Consider the following 23,350-nt stretch of genomic DNA (forward strand, 5'->3'; position numbering starts at 1 on the left):
ATGTCTAAGAGTGGTGAAAACTGATTCATACTAACCCTCAAAAGGAAATTGGAAGAATATACGAAAGGGAGAAATTTGTAGGACTCTGGGGAAAGAGTGTGTTGGACTGGGACTAATTCAGTGGCTCTTTTAAAGATCTGGCATGGGCAGAATGGCCTCCTTCTGTGCCGCAGAATTCTATGTTATTAACAAAGGGGTCAGTTACCAACCCAACTTGTGTTGAGCAGGTAAAATGTGATATTGTTTAAATATGCCAGCTTACACCATGATATTTGAGAGGAGCACTTAATTAAATTGGTGCAGATGGCCTGGTTATGCAAATAAATGCTATTAATGGTAATGAATGATGCATTGGTTGCTTTTGCTGAAGCAGTCCCACTCTGTTACATAGTCCTTATTGTGTCATTTTACCTAGCCAAGGTTGATGGGTAAATCACAGTTTGGATTTTATTTATGTGCCTGGTTTGCTGCACTTAATACTTGTTTTTTTTGTGTGCTTTGCATTTTAATGAAAAGCATTTAATCAAGCAACACCTTTGCGGAAAAGTTAGAGCAGCAATTTAATTGAGAAAGCTCTTTAATGAAGATGCTGCCGTAGAATTATTTAGTATGTTGCTGCTTTTTAACCAGGTGGGCTGGCGGGGGGATGGGGGCTTTTATTTTCCACTGTATTCTGAACTTGTTTTCTCTCCTGTTTAGACTGGGGCACTGCTGAGTGCGTATGTCCAGTTGTGTCACATTAGCACAGCACTGGCTGAGAAAACCTGGATCCAGCTCTTTCCCAGACTCTGGAAGATATTGTCTGATAGACAACAGCATGTGAGTGCTCGGAGATGGACACTCGGTCCCGATTCTTTTCCATTTTATTATTTCATGGTCGTCAAATTAAATATAATTTCTCTATTTTGGCGGGTATTATCTTTATGTCTGTGCAGAAAAGGCCCAAAAACTGCCCTCAGAAAAATGTCCTGCTGAAATGTTTCTTTGTGATGTTGTTTGTGGGATAAACAGTAGCGAGGACATTGGGGAGAACTTCCCTGTTTGTCCAAATAGCACCACGGGATACTTTATATCCACCTGGGAGGTCAGGCAGGGTGTTGGTTTAATGTCTCATCTGAAAGACAATATCTTAAGAGTGCAATGCTCCCTTAGTATTGTATTGGAGAAGCAACCCGAATTGTGCATTCAAGAACCTGGAGGTGAGTGTGCTACCCACTGAACCAGGACTGAAATAGATTAAGTAGAATTCAACTCTTCATAGTCATTTAGGGGCACAGTGGTTAGTACTGTTGCCTCACAGCACCAGGGATCCGAGTTCAGTTCCGGCCTTGGGTGACTGTGTCGAGTTTTCGCATTCTCCCCATGTCTGTGGGTTTCCTCTGGACGCTCCAGTTTCCCCCCCTCAGCCCAAAGATGTGCAGGTTAGGTGAATTGGCTATGGCAAACCTGCCCCTTAGTGTCAGACAGACATGAACAGGGCAAGTACTTTGGGTTACGAGGATAGGGCCTGGATGGGATTGTTGTTGATGCAGGCTAGATGGGCTGAATGGCCTCTTCCTGCACTGTAGAGATTCTGAGGGGTCCGGTACAAGGGAACATAAGATTACATTTAAAATGGAGCCCAAGAAAACCCTTTTTACAGAGATAGTTGTAAAGCCATGGAATATATTTATCGAGTTGGTGATTGATGCCGAAACCGTATTTTGACATTTAAGATTAAGTTATGTAGAGGATTAAGTGGAATGGGGGAATTAAGGGAATTTGGATCAGGGCAGGCACGTTATTAAGACTACCACTCATGCAGAGGGAGAACATGGACTGGTTGGGCTGAACAGCCTCCTTCTCCATTGTAATTTCTTTGTATTATCTGGCAATGTCCATTAACTGAGGATGTGACCTGTACCCGGCATGAATATTTTTCCAATGGCTGCCAAATCAGAAGCCCTAATACAAAATCGTATTTTAAACTGGCTGTGATGCATAATGGTGTTGTCTTTTCAAATAAAAACTCAAGTGCGAGAGATATTTCAAAGAATTATTTCAACTGAAACTGTTAGTCTGTAAGGTGTTTTATCATTCCCCGAAGCAGTCAGTGAAGTGCTGGCATCACTTACAAATTCACACTTTATTGATTTTGAGGGCCACTTCTCTAGAACTGAAGCTTCTCTCCCTTATCCTCTCTTGATGTTGAATTTGAAAAAGGGGTTTTATATAGAACGCTTGACTGTAGAACTTTTCAAAAGTGTGGCTCGCTGCTGAAAAATATTTGTATTTGAAGCCATACCTACTGCTGTGTTTTCAGACTGAGGGGAGTTTGTTGGAAGGACACATGCAAGAAAATCATTCCCGATGCAAAATTATGACCTTGGAGGTGCGGAAACATGCAAAGCGTTTTCACAGTTCTCTCACCACGTGTGGCCAGCAGTAAAGAAATGCCTGATAGCGGAATATAGAGGGGTCATCCCACGGTCTTGCTGGTATCATGATTATAATACTGGATGAGCAATCTGGAGTCTGAGTGTTCAAACTGAACCATGATCTGTTCTCAAGTTCAATTCAACAAATTTGAGAAAAATACTCGTGAATAATGTCCTACAGCACTAACCAGTTTGCTAATATCCTTCGGGGAAGGCAAAGCATCCGTCCACATCGGTTTTGGCCAACATGTCCAGCCCTGCATTGCATAGAATTTGCAGCGCAGCAGCAGACCACTTGGCCCAACTGCTCTCTGCCAGCGCTTTTATGTTCCACGCAAACTTCCTCCCACCCCTCTTTACCTTCATTCATTAATGTGGTTGACCCCAATACCTGAGTAAACTAAACTGAAAGCCATATGAGTGGCATCTTACTGAAATTTGACTGCGTGCATCTATCATAATGAATAATGTAAAACTTACGCCATGTTTATAATCCAACTACTGGGGCAGCACTTGCTGAAATGCAAATAATGTGATTTTATTTCTGTTTTGATTTATTATTGTCAATGTATTAGTATATAGTGAAAAGTATTGCTTCTTGCAAGCTATACAGACAAAGTATACCTTTCATAGAGAAGGAAAGGAGAGAGTGCAGAATGTAGTGTTATATTTATAGCTAGAGCGTAGAGAAAGATCAACTTAATGCGAGGTAGGTCCATTCAAAAGTCTGATGGCAGCAGGGAAGAATCTGTTCTAACTTTTGTTTTGGAGATATAGATGTGTCAGGAGACCCTTTTCTTCTGAGCTGCTGTTCTGTTCTTGGGTTCACAGGCTCTGGCAGGAGAGATAAGCCCTTTCCTCTGCAGTGGAAGCCATCAGGTGCAGCGAGACTGCCAGCCAAGTGCTCTGAACTGTTTTGTTGAAGCGATGTCCCAGTGTGTCCCTCATATTTCCATCAGGCCCTGTGTGCTGAAATATCTGGGCAAGACACACAACCTCTGGTTTCGGTCCACACTGATGCTAGAGCACCAGGCTTTTGAAAAAGGTTTGAGCCTTCAGATTAAACCGCGCCAGACATCTGAGTTCTACGAGCAGGAAAGCATCACCCCACCTCCGCAAGTAAGTGATTGCTTTTGATGTAACCAGGACTTGAATTTCTGTAATGCCTTTAACGTAGCTAAAAGTCCCAAAGGGGAGGGTAGAGTTATCAGATTAAAATTGATATCGAGCCATGTTAGGACTGGTAACTAAAAGCTAAGTTTTAAAAAAGGGTATGTTTTAAGGAAAGATTTAGCAGGCAAATCCAATGCCGTACTTCGGTTATGAGAATACTTTGGAGAGGTTGGGACAGTTCTCCTTGGAGAGAAGGCGACGAAGAGGATAAAAGCAAATTACAGCAGATACTGGAATTTGAATCCAAAAGAGAAAGTGCTGGAAAATCTCAGCGGGTCTGGCAGCATCTGTAAGGAGGGAACAGAGCTGACGTTTTGACAAAAGGTTATCTGGACTCGAAACATCAGTTCTCTTCTATTACAGGTGTTGCCATACCTGTTGAGAATTTCCAGCGTTTTCTCAGAAGGCAAAGAGGAAATGTGATAGAGATGTTCAAATTTGTGAGGGGGCTGGTCAATCTGGATAGGGAGAAACTGTGTTCCCCCAAAACTACAACCCCCCCCCCTGCCCCGTACCAGTAAAAGTATCAAGAATGAGAGGACACGGTGAAAGTAATTTGCATATGTGATGTGAGAGGAAAAATATTTTCACATAGTGAGTGGTTTGGGTCTGGAATGCACTGACTGGAAGTATGGTGGTGGCAGGTTCAGTTGAGGCAGTCAAGAGGGCATTGGGTGATAATTTGAATGGAAACAATCCACGAGCGTATGGGGGAAATACAAGGGAGTGGTACTGAGTTGTGATGCTTGTTTAGAGAACTAGTGCAGGAACAGTAGGCCGAATGTTCTCCTTTCAGCACCGTAATAATTCTGTGATTCAATAGGATTTAGGCAGCTGACTGGTTAACTGCCAGTGGTAGTGCAATCAAAATTGGGGATCGGCAAGAGACTGGAGGAGCAGCATTGAGCCCTCTGAATGTTGTGGGGCTGGAAGAGGTTAGAGAGCTGTAGAGAATTTGAAAATGAAGGTGAGAATTTAAAAATCAAAGAATTGCTGGGATGGGATCCAGTGTATTATGATGAGAACAGCAGGGGAGATGGGTAAACGAGCAATATATTTCATTAGGAATTTAATCCACAGATTGGCTTGAGCTGTGTCAGCAAGGCTACCCATCAAGAACTGCATCAAGTTTAATGGTTCCCAATGTATGAATGACTTACTGACCCTCCAGTACTTCACTAACGAAGACTGGTAGGATAAAATCCTCCATTTAATCAGTGCTACACTGGACTGTAATTGAGTGTAAAGAACAGACATTTGTTCTATGCTGCAGCAGTCTCCTCATTACTGGAACGAAAGTTAGCAATTTTTAAAGAAAATCTAAGTGAACTTAAATTTCAGCGTTGGAAATGGAAGGATTCTCTGTACCTCTGGAGGGAATATTCAGTGCTAAAAACAGGACTGTGTCTTGTTCCATTGTTCCCCCCTCCTGTTTGGTGTCAGTGCTAAAAGCATTTTATTTGATGCTTGACAAAATCTTGAATGGACTATTTGGTATGGCATGCCTGAAATTACAGGGCGTTTATGGTGATCTGGAAGGAGGGGGTGCCATCTGTGCCCTGGTGCATTTAACTCCATTGTGCCTTCTAACTTCCTCTGTGCCAATCGTTGTTTTACTGACTGATGTAATAGCCAAAGATCCAACTTTGCCCATTTTTTTTGCCAGTCACATTCTGTTAACTACTTTAACTCCTGATCTCATTATCATCTTTCTGAAGTCTTCTCTGTTTCGGTGCTACATGATTCAGTGCAATTCTAAAAATGTATTATGTTAGTGTTAGCATTTTGCCCATGTCCAAATCAACTCGTGTGTATATTGCATGAAAATTTTTTTTTTAACTGACACAGAACTGCTTTAACTCTGACTTGCAGGAAATTTTAGATTCGCTGGCCGAATTGTACTCACTACTGCAGGAGGAGGATATGTGGGCTGGCCTTTGGCAAAAACGATGCAAGTTTCCTGAGACTGCAACAGCAATAGCCTACGAGCAACATGGTTTCTTTGAGCAGGTACGACTGTTGCACACCTGCAAGAGTCTTGGGATTCATTCTGCGTCAGGCGCTTCAGTTTAGACGTCTGCTTTCATTTCACTGTGAATGCTTCCTAAACGCTGCCTGAATGTATGCTAATGACCTTATTAGGTATTCTGATTTGGGTTGCAATCTTGTCACAGCAAATTTGGGGGGTTGTTCATGGTAAAGAAATACCAGTCATGGAAGTTGACAATCAGTGGATGTGTCTGGTGTTCACCAAGCGTCACAATTGGTAATCCTTAACTTGTTTTTCCATAATAGAAACATAGAAGATAGAATCACAGAATCCCTACAGTGCAGAAACAGGCTGTTTGCCCTATTGAGTCTGCACCAACAACATTCCCACCCAGGTTCTATTCCTGTAACCTCTCATATTTACCCTGCTAATCCCCCTGACACTAAGGGTCAGTTTAGCATGGCCAATCAACCTAACCCGCACTTCTTTGGACTGTGAGAGGAAAACGGAGCACCCAGAGGAAACTCGTGCAGAAATGGGGAGAACGTGCAAACTCCACATAGACAGTGACCCAAGCCATGAATTGAACCTGGGTTCCTGGCACTGTGAGGCAGCAGTGCTAACCACTGTGTCACCTCACCGCTCCTAAGGGGGAGAGCTGGAGGAGACCATTCAGCCCGTTGAGCCTAACTTGTGTGCGAACATGAGCAGAACTGATTGTGGCTAATAAATCTTCACATTTAATGTTTTATACATTTTATCATAAAGCAGGGAGGAGCCATGTAAGTATGTGAGGAAGAAAGAAATTGAAAGATATGCAGATAGTGAGGTGAAATTTGGGTGGGAGGAAATGCACTTGGGGCATTGTCCAGTTGGGCCAACTGGCCTGTCTCTGTGCTGTAAAATTCTTGGTAATAGCTACAGTGGAGAAAAGCAACTTGCAAATCAAATCAAATCAAGCAATGCCGCACCTGTTGTTTTATTGTAATTTTAATGTTGGTTTGCTACCATGGTTCCTGTAACCAAGTATGTGTTTCTATGAAAGGCGCAAGAAACTTATGAGAAAGCCATGGATAAAGCCAGAAAAGAGAATGAAAGAAATAATGCATCACCTGGCATATTTCCAGAGTATCAGTTGTGGGAGGACCACTGGAATTGGTAGGTACATCAGCAGCCCCCGAGTGGCATGGAGTTTTTAAACAGCAGCACTGGCTAATTCAAATTGCTTCACATACTCTAAAACATATGCTCCTTTCCTCCCTTGGCTCAGAGATGCCCTGTCTGGACATGAGATGTATTTTGACCATGCAGTCCTGATGTCATGCTCTAAACCATTACAATTCCCTACTTGGACCTCAGCTGGAGAATTGTCTCTAATTCTTGGCACGGTTACAGTGTAGGTTAACCAGGAAGATGCCAGAGATGGAGCTTCACTTTGGCTTTGTAGAGAGGTTGGAGAAGCTGGGATTGCAGTTTGCGAGTTATAGGGAAAATGCTGGGATATGGAACTAATTTGAGCAGTTCTTCGTCACGCAAATGAGGGCCTTGAAAGTGAGGCTCTCCCAGTGCTGGAGGAAAATTTTTCACCACCATTATTGGAGCTAGTCAGTCCCATTGTGTGAAGCACCTAAACAATAAGTGTTGCTTGGCACAGCTTTAGCATCATCTGAAATACTGTAATTTAAATGTAATTCTGGCCTTTTTCCATTGTTAAAGGCATTGTTTAAATTCAAGTTGTTAAAGTAGTAGCCAGTAATCTTGAATTCTGTTTCTTTGTAGGTTATCCATAGAATTCCTCCAGTAGAGAAGGAGGCCATTGGCCCATCAAGTCTGTACCAACCAGAATCTCACCCAGGCCCTATCCCCATAACCCCACATTTCACTCTGCTAATCTCCCTGACATTAAGGGCCAATTTTGCATGGCCCAATGCACCTAATCTGCACATTTTTGGACTGTGACGGGGAACTAAAATACCCGGAGTAAACCCCCACAGACGTGGGGAGAATGTGCAAACTCTACACAGATAGTGACCCAAGCTGGGAATTGAACCTGGGACCCCAACGCTGTGATAAGAACATAAGAAATAGGAGCAGGAGTAGGCCATCTAGCCCTTCGAGCCTGCCCTGCCATTCAATAAGATCATGGCTGATCTGTCGTGGCTCAGTTCCACATTCCCGCCCTCTCCCCATAACCCTTAATCCCCTCTCTTATCAAAAACCCATCAACCCGCGTCTTAAAAATATTTAGCGAGGTAGCCTCCACCACTTTAACGGGCAGAGAATTCCAGAGATTCACCACCATTTGAGTGAAGAAGTTCCTCCTCAACTCCGTTCTAAACCGCCCCCCCCTTTATCTTGAGGCTGTGCCCCCTAGTCCTACTATCCTTTCTGAGCGGGAAGAGTCTCTCCACCTCTATCCTATCCATCCCATTCATCATCTTATATGTCTCAATGAGATCTCCCCTCATTCTTCTAAACTCTAACAAGTACAAGCCTAATTTCTTCAGCCTCTCCTCATAGCTCAACCTCCTCAACTCCGGCATCAGCCTAGTAAACCTCCTCTGCACTCCCTCCAAGGCCAAAATATCCTTGCGTAAGTACGGCGCCCAAAACTGCACACAGTACTCCAGCTGCGGCAGCAGTGCTAACCACTGTGCCACCCGTGCCCATGATATGCTGAAGTTCTGTCAATAAAATGTACTCATCATTGAAAATAGTGAGGTGAAGGTTGTTGACAATGCTAATTGGCATTTGACATGTTCAGTGGGTACTGAGATTTAAAGCAAGAGTCTGGACCCTTGCATTGCAGCCCAGCCGAACAATGAGGTCAAACCTCCACATAACTGCCTTTTGTATTTTAAAAAAGCCCAACCTTCCAGAATCCCCTGCGGCTGACTTCTGCTTCTCTTAGTTTAAAAGAAAAACCTGTGAAGAAAATGGAATAAATAAATAAATAAAACACCAGTATTATGGATACTCTCCCTCTCTGTCCAGCTCCAGCTGAACAATGAGGTTGAACCCCCACGTAACTGCTTTTTATATTTAAAAAACTAAACCTTCCAGAATCCCCTGCGGATTGAGTTTAGGAGTCAGGAGATAATGTTGCAGCTTCATAAGACCCTAGTCAGATCTCTCTTGGAATACTGTGCCCAGTTCTGGTTGCCTCATTACAGGAAGGATGTGGAAGCTATTGAAAGGGTGCAGAGGAAATTTACAAGGATGTTGCCTGGACTGGGTGGCATGTTTTATGAGGATAGGTTGAGGGAGCTCGGTCTTTTCTCCTTAGAGAGACGAAGGATGAGAGGTGACCTGATAGAAGTGTATAAGATGTTGAGAGGTATAGATCGGGTGGATTCTCAGAGGCTTTTTCCAAGGGCTGGAATGGTTGCGCCGAGAGGACACAGGTTTAAGGTGCTGGGGAGTAGGTACAGAGGAGATATCGGGGGAAGGTTTTTCACTCAGAGGGGGTGGATGAGTGGAATCGGCTGCCGTCGGTGGTGGTGGAGGCAAATTCGATAGGGTCTTTCAAGAGACTTCTGGATGAGTACATGGAACTTAATAGAATTGAGGGTTATAGGTAAGCCTAGTAGGCATGGGTATCATCTGCGCAACTTGTGGGCCGAAGGGCCTGTTTGTGCTGTAGTTTTTCTATGTTCTATGCAGCCTTCAGTTAGCATCTGTAATTGTTGAGCTGTCAGCTGACAGTCTTCATTGCATTTTCCTGTCTTGTTTTCGACTGGGTGAACATTTGAAAGGAAAAAAGTCCCACTCTAAAGTGATTCAAAACACACACCGCACTTTCCCCTTTCCATGGTGTTATCAATAGCAGGTCATCAAAGTTATCACTGTCGGGAGTGGGGTGGCACCTCTGTCCTTTTGGAGCCAGGGCCACTGATGCTTATGAATGGTTTAGGGATTGTGCTTTCAGTTCTGTTCCTCCTTAAATCTGTAGTCTGGATCAGGGCTTTAGAATAGTTGATACAGTTTCTGGTGCAGGAGGGGTGGAGAAGAAGTAGTTCTTTGAAAAGGTGACGAAAGAGGTGGATAAGGGTAAGGCAGTTGACATGGTGTATATGGATTTTAGCAAAGCATTTGATAAGGTTCGCCATGGTAGGCTACTGCAGAAAATGCAGACGCATGGGATTGAGGGTGATTTAGCAGTTTGGATCAGGAATTGGCTAGCTGATAGAAGACAGAGGGTGGTGGTTGATGGGAAATATTCAACCTGGAGTTCAGTTACAAGTGGTGTGCCTCGGATCTGTTTCGGGGCCACTGCTGTTTGTCCTTTTTATAAATGACCTAGATGATGGTGTAGAAGGATGGGTTAGTAAATTTGCTGACGACACCAAAGTCGGAGGAGTTGTAGACAGTGAGGATGGATGTTACTGTTTGCAGAGGGGTAAAGATAAGCTGCAGAGCTGGGCTGAGAGGTGGCAAATGGAGTTTAATTTGGAAAAGTGTGAGGTGATTCACTTTGGTAAGAGTAACAGGAGTACAGAATATAGGGCTAATAGAAGGACTCTTGGCAGTGTTGGCAAGCAGAGAGATCTTGGTGTACATGTGCATAGATCCCTGAAAGTTGGCACCCAGCTTGATAGGGTTGTCAAGAAGGCGTTCGGTGTGTTAGCTTTTATTGGTAGTAGGATTGAATTTCGGAGCCGTGAGATGATGTTGTAACTGTACAAAACTCTGGTGCAGCCGCACTTGGAGTATTGCATACAGTTCTGGTCGCTGCATTATAAGAAAGATGTGGAAGCATTGGAAAGGGTGCAGAGGAGGTTTACCAGGATGTTGCCTGGTATGGTGGGAAGGTCTTATGAGGAAAGGCTGAGGGACTTGAGGTTATTTTCGTTAGAGAGAAGAAGGTTAAGAGGTGACCTAATTGAGGCATACAAGATGATCAGAGGGTTAGATAGGGTGGACAGTGAGAGCCTTTTTCCTCGGATGGTGATGGCTAAATCGAGGGGACATAGCTTTAAGTTGAGGGGTGGTAGTTATAGGATGGATGTCAGAGGTAGGTTCTTTACTCAGAGGGTAGTAAGGGCGCGGAATGCCCTGCCTGCAGCAGTTGTGGACTCGCCAACTTTAAGGGCGTTCAAATGGTCAGTGGATAGGCATATGGATAACGTTGGAATAGTTTAGGTTAGAGGGTCATTAGATTCGTTCCACTGGTCGGTGCAACATCGAGGGCCGAAGGACCTGTACTGCGCTGTAATGTTCTGTGTTCTATGAGAGTGGCAGGATCTAGGAGTGCTCTGTGCAATATCTACGCTTTACACTTGGTCCTCAAGCATAAGACAGCTTCTAAATGGAGAATTACTTTCTTCCAAGCAGTAGGATTTGCTGCAGCAGCAACTTCTGTTTTGAAGGGGTAGATAATAGATCTACATGTGACTATGTGGAATTGCACAAACACTTCAATAATGTGCACCAAAGATTTCAATTTGTGGTTCAAAATATGTAGCAATATTTAATGAAAATGATGTTGAATGCGTGCATGTTCATGGAGCCAAACAAGAATGAGAACCTGCTTATTAATTTTATTCTGTTCTATAATCAACAGCTGTTCGAAGGAACTAAACCAGTGGGAGGCATTGACTGAGTACGGCCAGTCCAAAGGTCATGTTAATCCCTACCTAGTTCTAGAGTGTGCTTGGAGAGTGTCAAACTGGGCTGCAATGAAAGAAGCACTGGTGCAGGTAAGCAATTTTTGAGGTAAATGCATCAAATTATATTCTAAAAATGAGTAAGTAATGTTTGACATTACTTAGTCATCACAATATCTAGGTTAATTATGCTCTGCTTTGCATTCAACGACTGTACCCCAATAGTAGATGGAGAGTTCCACAGTAACTATGTGGACAGGCCATGTGCTTTATGTAATCTTAGATTGTGAGTTGGTGTTAAACACTATTTTTGTATTAAATAATGCCTTGGGTGGTTTGATGGGGAGTTATATAATAGTCTGGGAAATTTGGAATTTCAAAATCCCATTGTTGGCATTGATTCCATTGAGAGTCCTTTATATTATTCCCTAATCCGAATACTGGGGACGGACAATAAATGCTGGCCACCCAGCAATGCCCATGTCCCACAAATGAATAAAAAATACTCAACATTTTCTATTTGTAACTATTGTGAACATGTGAAAAAGATGTTGCTGCTCCCTGACCTCAGCCTGTGTCTAAGAGGCTCAATTGTTTCTGTCAACTTGCATATGAATGTTCAGGACTTAAAAGCTGCACATTCCTACAGAGTGAGTGCATGCTTGAGGTTGGGCTAACAGACTGGGAATGTGTGTGCAATTCTGTACTTACTTCCATATCATAGAGTTTTACAGCAGAGAAAGAGGCCCATTGGCCCACTGTGTCTCTACCGGCCATCAAGCACCTATCTATTCTAATCCCATTTCCCAACACTTGATCCAGAGCCTCGTATGCTTGTGTATTATCCTCATGTGGCAGTACAATTTTGCACACTTTGGGCACTCAACTGAGTTTTTAAACAAAAACAAAAGTCTGACAGAGGGTGCCTCTACAGTGACTTGTCTTTATAAGCTTTCCGTCTTACATGATTAAAGCCTCCCATTCGAAGAAGTTCTCCTCATTGATGGAATGGTACTCTGTCATCAGCCACTTCATCGCCCCTGTGACCGATGACACTGGTACACTGGTAGCAGTGTACAGCACCAGACACTGTACACTGGTGCCTGTACAGTGACTAGTCTAACCATCCGGGTGCCTATACAGTGACTAGTCTAACCATCTGGGTGCCTGCACAGTGACTGGTCTAACCCTTCGGGGTGCCTATACAGTGACTAATCTAACCATCTGGATGCCTGTAGAGTGAGTGGTCTAACCATCCGGGGTGCCTGTACAGTGACTGGTCTAACCGTCTGGGTGCCTACACAGTGACTAGTCTAACCATCCGGATGCCTGTACAGTGAGTGGCCTAACCGTCTGGGGTGCCTGTACAGTGACTGGTCTAACTGTCCAGGGTGCCTGTGCAGTGACTAGTCTAACCATCTGAACTTTGTGAAGAAAGACTGACTTCATGCTGACTGTATTCTGACGATTGTCTTGATTTGGATTGAAAAGCTGACCATGATAGCAGCTGCAGTCTCGAGCCCGTTTTCTTCCGTTTTTTAGCAGTGAACGCAGATATTCTACCTTCAGCAATCTCTCTGAACTGCTGAATAGTCAATGTTATGCTGTCAGGTTGTTTTTCTCCCATGAAACATGGAAATATACAGTCCTAAAGGAGAATTTTGTTCCCAGATGCCCTGTTCCTCATCCGACAATTGATTACATTTAGTTTTGCTTTGTTGTGTTTATGGATCAGCTGCTGAATAATTGCATGAGCATCTGCTTGTTACTAATTTGTCGTTATGACAAGGTGCCAGCATCTGAGGAAAAAAAGCACAGTTCCTGGAAGAAAACATGTTTTATGACTTTTGAAGAGGAGCAGCAGCTGATCAATTTTTAAAAAAAATTTATTTATTCATGGGATATAGACATTGCTGATGAGGCTGGCTTTTATTGCTGTTTCCCCACAGCCTTTGCATTGTGTATCAGTGACGTTTAACAAAGAGCATGTGGCACAGAACACACTGTGATTGTTAATGAGATGCTAAACAGCAAAAGTCCACAATATTATTAACACAGGCCTCTGTAAATATGTATTTTCTGTTGTTAATTTTCATTACTAAAAAGTTCAGAGCAAGATTAAGAAGTTTTTTTTGCAAAATTGCCTACTGTTTGTTCCGCCTTTTCGGAATCCGATCCACTAATTCTTGGGGGGGGAGGTTTCCATTTCATTAGCCCTTACCCGTAACAGCTGGCTTGTTGTATTGTAATTGGCGAGAAGTGACGCTTGATAACTAGGTGTGTTGCTAAAATCATCCTGAAGATGTTCCGTTTTTTGAAAGAGCTGCTGTTCTGCCCTATTCCAAAAGCTTTCAGGGCACCTTACTGACCCCGGTAATGTGCTGCACAAAGTCTCATTTAGGAGCTGTGGTGCTTGGTTTTAAGGAGAGCTTGTACTGCTGCAGTGGAAGTCTCCATTGTTTGATTTTTCCAAAGCCACGATAAAATGTCTCTATGTATCTGTGAACCAGGAATGCTCCAAAACCTCTCTGTTCTGTGCAACTAAGTCAGCCCAATCGAAAGACTAAAGTCTGTTCCTTTGTGCTGTTATTCAGAATCATGTTACTGTGGATTTCCCTCTTTGCTTTTTGAAATACATTGGGGGTAATTTTCATGTGTACTCCTGATGGAAATTCCATGGGATTGGATGGAATGCTGGTTTGATATCCTGTGTAATATTATTCTCCATTACTGCAACCAATTTTCCACTACCCTCTGTGTGAAGAATTACTTTCTGATATCACCTCTGAACAGCCTGGCTTTAATTTTATGGTTAAACCCCCTTGTTATGGACTCCCTCACCAGAAGAAATCATTTCTATCCTCCTTATCAAATCCTTTAATCAAATCCTTTAAATTTTAAATGCCAAAATTAGATCATCCCTTAATCTATACACAATGGAATACACTAGTAAATGCAATCTGTCCGCAAAATTTAAGTTTCCATTCCTGTATCATTCTTCTTCTTTTCCACTGCACCCACTCCAAGGTCATGCCCTCCCTTAAGTACAGTACCCAGAAGTGAACATAGTACTCAAGATGCAAGCTCACCAGTGCTTTTTATGACTGGAGCATAACTTTCTACCCCTTTGGTATGCTGTTGTATTGAGGCAGCAGAGCACGTCAGGAGCTCCAGTAAATATCAATCTAGGGAGTAATGGGACCATTTGTGAAAACTGCAACACTAAAATATTTCCGTAGAATAATTTTGCTTTCAAGGTATTACATCTGTACAAACACGTCTGCCCATTTGTCATTGCTTACATTATGTATCGTGTGCCTGGAGCCTGGAAGTCTAATGCTCCTGAGAATGTTGTAGCTTCCTCCTGTGGGTTCTAAATTTAGCTCCTTGCGAATCTCTGCTCCCATGCATTTCAACCTCTCCAGTTATGTAATTTAAACATTTCTCATGCATAAAAATGCCTTAACCTCCATAGTATCTGATTGTAATCTGTTTTTAATCATTTACATTCCAGTGCGCTAGGTGGAGAAGGAACATTTGAAGAATTGCCTTGTCGGACTGGCTGCTGCATGTTAACCATTTGCATGGGCATTCCTGTTGCTCTTTTCCCTTTGTTCAATTAATTGTTGAGATCTCTCATCAGCCACTCAGCCCATCATGCCAGTACCGACTTGAGGAAGGATTTTTCGATTAGTTCCTCTTTCCCCGTGGCCATCAATTCTTTTCTTTGCAGTACATTTCCAGTTTCCTTTTTAAATTTGATATTAAATCTGCCACCACCATCCTTTTGGGTAATATATTCCAACTCGCTGAATGAAAAATATATTCTTGTCCCCTTTTTGGCAATTATCTTAAATCTGTGTCCTTTGTTTATTAACCCTTCTACCAGTGGAAGCAATTTCTCTCCTATCAAACTCCCTCCTAATTTTGTTGGGTCTTGAGAGAGGACAGTATCTACAGTACACTTGGTAATCAACGCTTCTTTGAGTGAAAGAAGTTTGGATTAGATAAGTGAGGTCAGCCATGATTGAATGGTGGAGCAGACTTGATGGGCTGAGTGGCCTATTTCTGCTCCTATATCTTAGGTGTAGTCATATGTGCTACTGAAGTGTCTGGGGACTTGTGGAATAGCACAAAAGCAACTTAAAGGGTTATGATTTTCCTTGACCATGAATGGTGTATAATATAGTCCAAAACATTTCCCTCCCAATTAAAGTTCCAGTTTACACCAGGGCCTATGTTCCTGAAGTGTGCTGCATGCTCTTTCAGATCCCCACTGCGCACAACCAAGCGAGGTAAATGTTGTGCTGAACTCTGAGCAATATGTTTAAACGTTATTTAGGTGGAGCTGAGTTGCCCAAAGGAGATGGCTTGGAAAGTTAACATGTACCGAGGTTACTTGGCAATTTGTCACCCTGAGGAACAGCAGCTGAACTTCATTGAGCGACTGGTAGAGATGGCCAGCAGCCTCGCAATCCGGGAATGGCGAAGACTCCCGCACATTGTATCACATGTCCACACACCATTGCTTCAGGTGAGAGTGCATGGTTAACAGCACATGGCTCTGAGGATTACAGCAAAGTGTCAGACTCGCAAATCCCTGAATACATGTGAAAACTTCTGTTCCTGGCGGAAATCGGGCTTAACCTTTGAAAATGAATGAGGGATTAACAACATATTAATGTATCTTATTTAGGAGTTGAGTCTTTAAATTAGAAAGCAGTAACTGGCCTGACAGATTAGAACATGGAGATGATTGTAGAAAGATAGGTCTACCTCACCTTTACCTTGATAGGTTTGCTATTGCTTGTCTACCTACGACTGTATTCCAAATGCTCATAACTTTTTTTAGTATGGTGATTCTTGATATATTGATATAGAATAGTAGGTACCATTGATATGCAAGCAGCTTTATTTGGTCTAGGTTGGGGTTGGTAGGAGTGTTAAGCATGAAATTCTCTGATTGCCCTAATTAAGGACAGACTCTAAAGTAATGGGTATATGCACTAGATATTGTCATGTATCCTTCACCTTGAATGTAAGCAATAGGAAGTGCTGAAAATGTCTGCTAATGCTGTTATTATCTCACTAACTTGATTTAATCCATTGTATATATTATAAAGTAGATGTAGGGGGCATCAAACTTTACATGCCAAGAACCTCTTCAAGAAGCTACAAGCATGCTATCTTAACTACTTGCAGTAGTTTCAAAGAGATCAGAAACCTCCAAGAGCTCCAGTGTATTACATCTTTTACAAGTTTTAATTAAGTGGGACATTTGATAGAATTATATAGAAACCCTACAAGGAGGCCATTCGGCCCATCGAGTCTGCACTGACAACAATCCCACCCAGGCCATAGCCCCACTAGTCCCTCTGATGCTAAGGGACAATTTTGCATGGCCAATCAACCCAAGCCACACATCTTTGGACTGTAGGAGAAAACTGGGATACCGGAGGAAACCCACACAAATACTGGGAGAATGCAAACTCCTTGGAGACCATCACCCGAGGCTGGAATTGAACCTGGGCCCCTGGAGCTATGAGGCAGCGATGCTACCCACTGTGCTAAATGCTATCACCTGTTTTGTATGCTATTGACACATGCATGTTTACTGATAAGGTTATCTGTTAGCCATTTGTTGTACATGCTTTGACATACGAGGTTGGGCATGACCCTGGTACACTTGTGTTCACATTTGCCATTAGGATGGGACTGATGCATCTTATCATTACAATTTAATGTTAATGAAATTTTTGTGCTAATTGTAGGCGGCTCAGCAAATTATTGAACTGCAGGAAGCTGCTCAAATAAATGCTGGTTTGCAGCCTGCTAACTTGGGGAGAAATACAAGTTTGCACGACATGAAGACTGTGGTGAAGACTTGGAGGAACCGTCTGCCCATAGTATCAGATGACCTTTCTCACTGGAGCAGCATCTTCATGTGGAGGCAGCATCATTACCAAGGTATGATCTGATGCACCTGTCAACATAATTTTACATGTCAGCACGTTACTGATATACATGTTAACATCATGCAATGTGATGGGATCTTGTTTATCTTCTGGTTGCTGAACACTGATGCATCTCCACAGGTTTCAACAATATTTATTTCATTTAGCGGGTGCACTTTGATTTCAATGCAATGTGAAAATTTCTATCATTCGGATTATTTTTTGTTAGAGATAATTAATGGAGTTGATAGGATAGGTAGAGTCAAACAGTGCTGGGAGTCCAGACCAAGGAGGCATAACTTTACAATTAGCTAAACCGTTCAGATGTGACATTGGGAAGTACTTCTACACAGAAGGCATTGTGTAAGTTTAGGATTGTGTTCCCTCGCCAAATAACAAGCTGTTGAAGCCAGTTGTCAATTGAAAATCTCAAAGATGAGACATAAAGTCATAGAGGTTTACAGTATGGAAACAGGTCCTTTGGCCTAACTTGTCCATGCTTTTTTGTTTAACCCCTAAGCTAGTCCCAGTCGCCCTCATTTGGCCCATGCTACCTATGTAACTGTCTAAATGCTTTTCAAAAGACGATATTGTACCCACCTCTACTACTACCTCTGGCAACTTGTTCCAGACACTGACCACTGAGATACGGAGCTTTGGTCAAAGGATGTGGAACCGAGGTGAGTAAATGGAATTGAGACACAGTTCGACCATGATTGGCACAGTAGCACAATGGTTAGCACTGCTGCTTCACAGCTCTAGGGACCTGGCTTTGATTCCCCACTTGGGTCACTTTCTGTGGAGAGTTTGCACATTCTCCTTGTGTCTGTGTGGGTTTCCTCCAGGTGCTCCGGTTTCCTCCCACAGTCCAAAGATGTGCGGGTTAGGTTGATTGGCCGTGCTAAAAATTGCCCTTAGTTAGAGCAGGTTAGAGTGATTAGTGGGTAAATATGTAGGGTTAGGGCCTGGATGGGATTGTGGTCGGTGCAGACTCGATGGGTCGACTGGCCTCTTTCTGTACTGTAGAGCTTCACTGATTCTGAGTCTAATCGAATGGTAACACTGTCAAGCTGTTCCTACGTTCAGGCAATGTAAGGTTGGTTGGCGCACTCATGCAAAATATTACATAGTATTTTCAGCGCAGAAACAGGCCATTCGGCCCAACAGTTCCATTGTCCTCCATGATGCATGTACCAATGCATCATTTTCAAAACACATCTAGAAGCCAACTGTGTTTTTCAAACGAAAAATGGCATACTGTGTTAGGATAAGATTATATAATGTGTACAGGATTACGTATTTTAATTGGATATTGGAAGTGTGATCCCATGCTGTGGAATTCCCTCCTGCCCCTCCTCCATATCTTTACTGACCCAAAACATTAGCCCATCTTTTGCTGTACTAATAATGACAAAACTGTCACTGTTATCATTGCACTGTTGAAAGGTGTGGCAAACGCCTAAATCAGATGTTGTGGTGGGATAACTTGAATTGTTTTTAGGACAAAAATGACTGAATTACCAAATCTGGTATGCATTTCAGAGTAAATCTGTTATACTGATGCTAATTTATTAAATATTAGATTGAGGAAGTTAAAATTAATTTAGAATGAAGTTAAAGGAATTTAAAAAATTTTTTTACTCCATTCTTTAAAGTTACAAAGCCAATGTTCAGAGTGGACCAGGCAAACCCCGAAATCATTCCTTGCTTGCTCCAAAAGCCAAATTCAGATTCCAATTAAATCCAATTCGTGATCCCCATAAGAAAGGCAAACAAGATCCAAACTGACAAGTTTAACATTTATTTAAAATTTATTTATTAGAGTTACAAGTGGAATTACATTAACACTGCAAAGAGGTTACTGTGAAAATCCCCTAGTCCTATTCTGATACACCAAGGGAGAATTTAGCATGGCCAATGCACCTAACCAGCGTGAAAGCATGGAACCCCATTTTAGGCTTAAGAACATAACATAAGAAATAGGAGCAGGAGTAGGCCATCTAGCCCTTCGAGCCTGCCCTGCCATTCAATAAGATCATGGCTGATCTGTCGTGGCTCAGTTCCACATTCCCGCCCTCTCCCCATAACCCTTAATCCCCTCGCTTATCAAAAACCCATCAACCCGCGTCTTAAAAATATTGAGCGAGGCAGCCTCCACCACTTCAACAGGCAGAGAATGCCAGAGATTCACCACCATTTGAGTGAAGAAGTTCCTCCTCAACTCCGTTCTAAACCGCCCCCCCTTTATCTTGAGGCTGTGCCCCCTAGTCCTACTGTCCTTTCTGAGCAGGAAGAGTCTCTCCACCTCTGTCCTATCCATCCCATTCATCACCTTATATGTCTCAATGAGATCTCGCCTCATTCTTCTAAACTCTAACGAGTACAAGCCTAGTTTATTCAGCCTCTCCTCATAGCTCAACCCCCTCAACTCCGGCATCAGCCTAGTAAACCTCCTCTGCACTCCCTCCAAGGCCAAAATATCCTTGCGTTAAGTGCAGCGACCAAAACTGCACACAGTACTCCAGCTGCGGCCTCACCAATGCCCTATACAGCTGCAGCAAGACCTCCCTACTTTTATATTATCCGACACTTGATCTCAGCCAAAAGGCTGAGAAAGTTACTGGAATAGTCGGGTCACAAAGCTAATTGTGATAACTTGCCGTCAGTTTTTGGCATTTTGAAGTTTTCAACATATTAATCCTATTTTGAACAAAATGTGCTGTGCCTGTAGTCCATTCAGCCATGTACAAAACATGTATTTGTTTGCTGTACAATGTCCGTTTGTTCAGCATTTTCGGAAGGAATTGGGTTTATGTTTGCTTAATACACAATTGAAAATGGTAATTGGGCTCAAAATAACTGACTTGCAGCATGTGCTACTTATGTTAAACTTTTGAGCCTTTCTTAATGAAAAGAAAGGACAAATTTACATTCCTAGAGCTCCATTCACACCCTCGGGATGTCCCAAAGTGCTTTACAATCAGTGAAGTACTTTTGAAGTGTTGTCACTGTTGTGAATGCTGCGATTTTATTTCTGATTTGATTGAACTACAATTATACTGGTGGAACAGCACATTTTTCTGTATTGACTTACTGACAAAGGATTTGGTTCTATGTCCGTAATAAGCAACGATGTGAGCTCCTGACCTCAGCTGGAACAGTTTGACCAGGCGTTGAATGGAAATGCATTTGCCTCCCATAAGAATGCTTGAAAATGCAATGGGTGAGTTAGCCTATTGGTATAGGCAACAGTGGAGGCAAGATCTGGAAGCAGGTCAGTCGTCTTGATAGGTAAAAGGCAGAAATACAAACAGAAAATGCTGGACAAGCTCAGCAGCCTTGCAGCAGCTGCAGAGAGAGAAACAAGGTAAAACATTTCAAGTCCATATGTTTATTCTTCTGAAGAAATCATAGGGACTTGAAGCATTAACTCTGTTTCTCTCTCTGCAAGTGCTGCTGGACCTGCTCGAGTTTGTCAGGCATCTTCTGTTTTTATTACAGATTTCTAGCACTTCTAGTATTTTTATTAGGTAAAGGACAGCTTTGTGGCAGGGAGCAGTTGTGAGAATGGGGAGGGAGTGGTGGGGAAAGGTGCTGAATAAGTTGCAGACTTCCTCCTCTTCATATATAGGGCAGTGGAAATCCCACAAAGCTATCGCAACTGGAGTGGGAGGGGGAGCTGAAAATTTCAAAATTGAGATTGCTAGATTTACAAGGGTATTAAGAGTTCAGCCACAGTGGAGTCAGATGGAGTTAAGATGCATATCAACCACACCTCATTGGATGGCGAAAAAGTCCGAGGGGTTGAATAGCATAATCATGTTACGTTTCCTATGCAAATAATGTTGTAGAATAGTTATCTGTCCCTTCTTGCGAAAATGAAATAGTAAAAAGTTTGCAGTAAGATTTGAAGCTGTGATTGAATAGAATTTAAACATAGCGCACTCCAGGAAATTTGCTATTTTTCGCATTTCCATTCGTTTCAGTGGGACGGACTGCAGCTGATCTCACAAAACTGAAAGCAGGTATGGAACAAATGAGTTTGTAAATCAGTGTCTTGGGGGTTTGAGCTCATTTTAATGTTGAAATGTTTGTGAACACTTGCAGAAATGACACTCTCCCCATAGCAAAACCCTGCTAAAATTCAAAACATCTCCATGTGCTTAACCATTCCTCTTTGCTGCATTGTTAGAATATTGGCTCACTTTGTCAATCAGGTGACCAGTTTAACCCAGGGCCAGCCTTTAACTTTGTAAATCTGCAGAGTAGGCAATTAGTCTCTCTGTAAAATAGAATTAATTTTTAAAATTAGGAACGTTTCGTTAAGATCTGATTCTTTACCCTTTTTCCCATAATCCAACTACTTGTTCAAAATCATTGCACCGTAGAATAGTTAAAGCACAGGAGGAGGCCATTCAACCCATCGTTCCTGTGCCAGATGTGGAGTGCAACAGTATCCAGCTTTTCATGAATTGAATCAAGAATAATGTTCCTCATCGGTTAACAGTGTGCAAAACCAAAAGGCTGTGCCTTTGTTGAAGTATAGGTTACAAGCATAAACTGATCATTTTAAGTTTATTTTAAGTTTAATTTATTTTGAAGGAATGGGTTCAACGGGCTGAATGGCCTAGTCCTGATCCTATGTTACAAGTCTCTATTTACCACCATTAGATACTTCAATATCTTTTGAAAATGCCCCAACATATCATCATGTCAATCAGTTTTCAGTCACTGTCAAGATGACCTGGTACCAGATCCAGTGAGATAAATTCATTCAAAACCCTGGTTTCCTCTTGTAAACGATCATTGGTTGTTGCTGGTCTCCAACATTGCCCATTTTCAAAATGCCTTTAAATGAGCATCAAAACAAATTTTGGTCTTTTTCTCTCTCTCAAATTTGAAAATAATAGACTATTTTAATTCTCTTTTTCTCCAAAGCAATTGTGGCAGCCTATGAAAACAGCTCTCAGCATGACCCCAACTCAAATAACGCCATGCTGGGGGTCCATGCCTCTGCCTCAGCTATCATCCAGTACGGGAAGATCGCCCGTAAGCAGGGCCTGGTGAACGTGGCCCTTGATATCCTAAGCCGTATCCATACCATTCCCACCGTGCCCATCGTGGACTGCTTTCAGAAGATTCGACAGCAGGTCAAGTGCTACCTCCAGCAGGCTGGAGTTATGGGCAAGAATGAATGCATGCAGGTAGGCAACATGGCCATTCCTACAGAAAAAAAGGGGATGAAGACTCTGGTTGGGCCTGCTGGAAGAGAAGGATCAGAAGTCCACATTGGACAACTTGTGTTGTTGTCTGTGGCAAGGTTTGTGACACGGGAGAGAGAGGCATTGCCTATCTGCGACGACTAGAGAAAGTAAGCAAAGAACATAAATTGTAGCTTTTGAATTGAAATGCAGTGGTTTCTGACAGAAATGATTTGATGGGTATCATCTACAGTTTTGTGAAGCAGTGTAACCCAGGGGAATCTGAAACATTCATAAACACCTGTGTTTCCTCTATCACTACACAGCAAAAATCAATAACTTATTAAGAATAATTGATTGTCTGGTGAGTTACAAAGCTGTCAGATAGGAACTGCTGTTCTGAGCTTGATCAACAAAAGGTCACTAATTTAGCTATCTGGGGATGCTGTACTTCTCTTTTCTATAAAGACTGCTTGGCCAGAATTTTATTAATAGATCAGTATGTCATATATTCATTTACAACTCTATTCCGCACAGGGTTTGGAAGTTATTGAATCAACAAATCTGAAGTATTTCACAAAGGAGATGACAGCTGAATTCTACGCACTGAAAGGGATGTTCCTTGCTCAGATTAATAAGTACGTAACAATATGACACCACTTGATCCACTTGTTCTATCATTTAAGGGGTACATCCCCCACTGTTTGCCATTTATAATTAATTTGTGAATGTGCATTTATTAAAAAAGAATGGTTTTGGATTTGGTCCGTTTTTCTCTCTTTCCCCTTCTCGCATGCATACCCCTTGTTTTGGGTAACCTTGAATGCCATCCTTGATCATTATTAAAGCACTTTGAATGGGACAGGAGTAGTTTAAAGGGAAGGGTCTTCCCATTTTTTGGTCTGGGATATTGTCACAACCTCTGTTAATCCAGCCCGGAGAGTAAAAAGAACTTGGGCTGCAAAACCTTCCACTAAAGCGGAGAGCGCATCGTTCAGTTTACCTAGTG

At 42.4% G+C, this 23,350-nt stretch overlaps 1 protein-coding gene across 6 annotated transcripts in view; it reads left to right on the forward strand.

Moving 5' to 3' along the window:
* trrap (transformation/transcription domain-associated protein) overlaps positions 1 to 23,350 on the forward strand; it is a 219,792-nt gene that overhangs the window by 134,616 nt on the left and 61,826 nt on the right. For 3 of the 6 annotated variants that reach the window (XM_080206827.1, XM_080206832.1, XM_080206833.1), the window contains 11 exons: positions 700 to 819; positions 2,303 to 2,371; positions 3,249 to 3,536; positions 5,463 to 5,600; positions 6,626 to 6,738; positions 11,144 to 11,279; positions 15,529 to 15,720; positions 16,958 to 17,153; positions 21,127 to 21,165; positions 22,079 to 22,344; positions 22,879 to 22,979. In XM_080206827.1, coding sequence (XP_080062953.1) covers positions 700 to 819; positions 2,303 to 2,371; positions 3,249 to 3,536; positions 5,463 to 5,600; positions 6,626 to 6,738; positions 11,144 to 11,279; positions 15,529 to 15,720; positions 16,958 to 17,153; positions 21,127 to 21,165; positions 22,079 to 22,344; positions 22,879 to 22,979 — 1,658 coding nt within the window. The remainder of the gene's footprint in view (positions 1 to 699; positions 820 to 2,302; positions 2,372 to 3,248; positions 3,537 to 5,462; positions 5,601 to 6,625; positions 6,739 to 11,143; positions 11,280 to 15,528; positions 15,721 to 16,957; positions 17,154 to 21,126; positions 21,166 to 22,078; positions 22,345 to 22,878; positions 22,980 to 23,350) is intronic. The other 3 variants (XM_080206829.1, XM_080206830.1, XM_080206831.1) reach the window with 3 other exon arrangements.

The sequence above is a fragment of the Carcharhinus amblyrhynchos genome, chromosome 18, assembly GCF_965287045.1.
Source record: "Carcharhinus amblyrhynchos chromosome 18, sCarAmb.v2.hapA, whole genome shotgun sequence".
NCBI classification, from domain to species: Eukaryota; Metazoa; Chordata; class Chondrichthyes; order Carcharhiniformes; family Carcharhinidae; genus Carcharhinus; species Carcharhinus amblyrhynchos.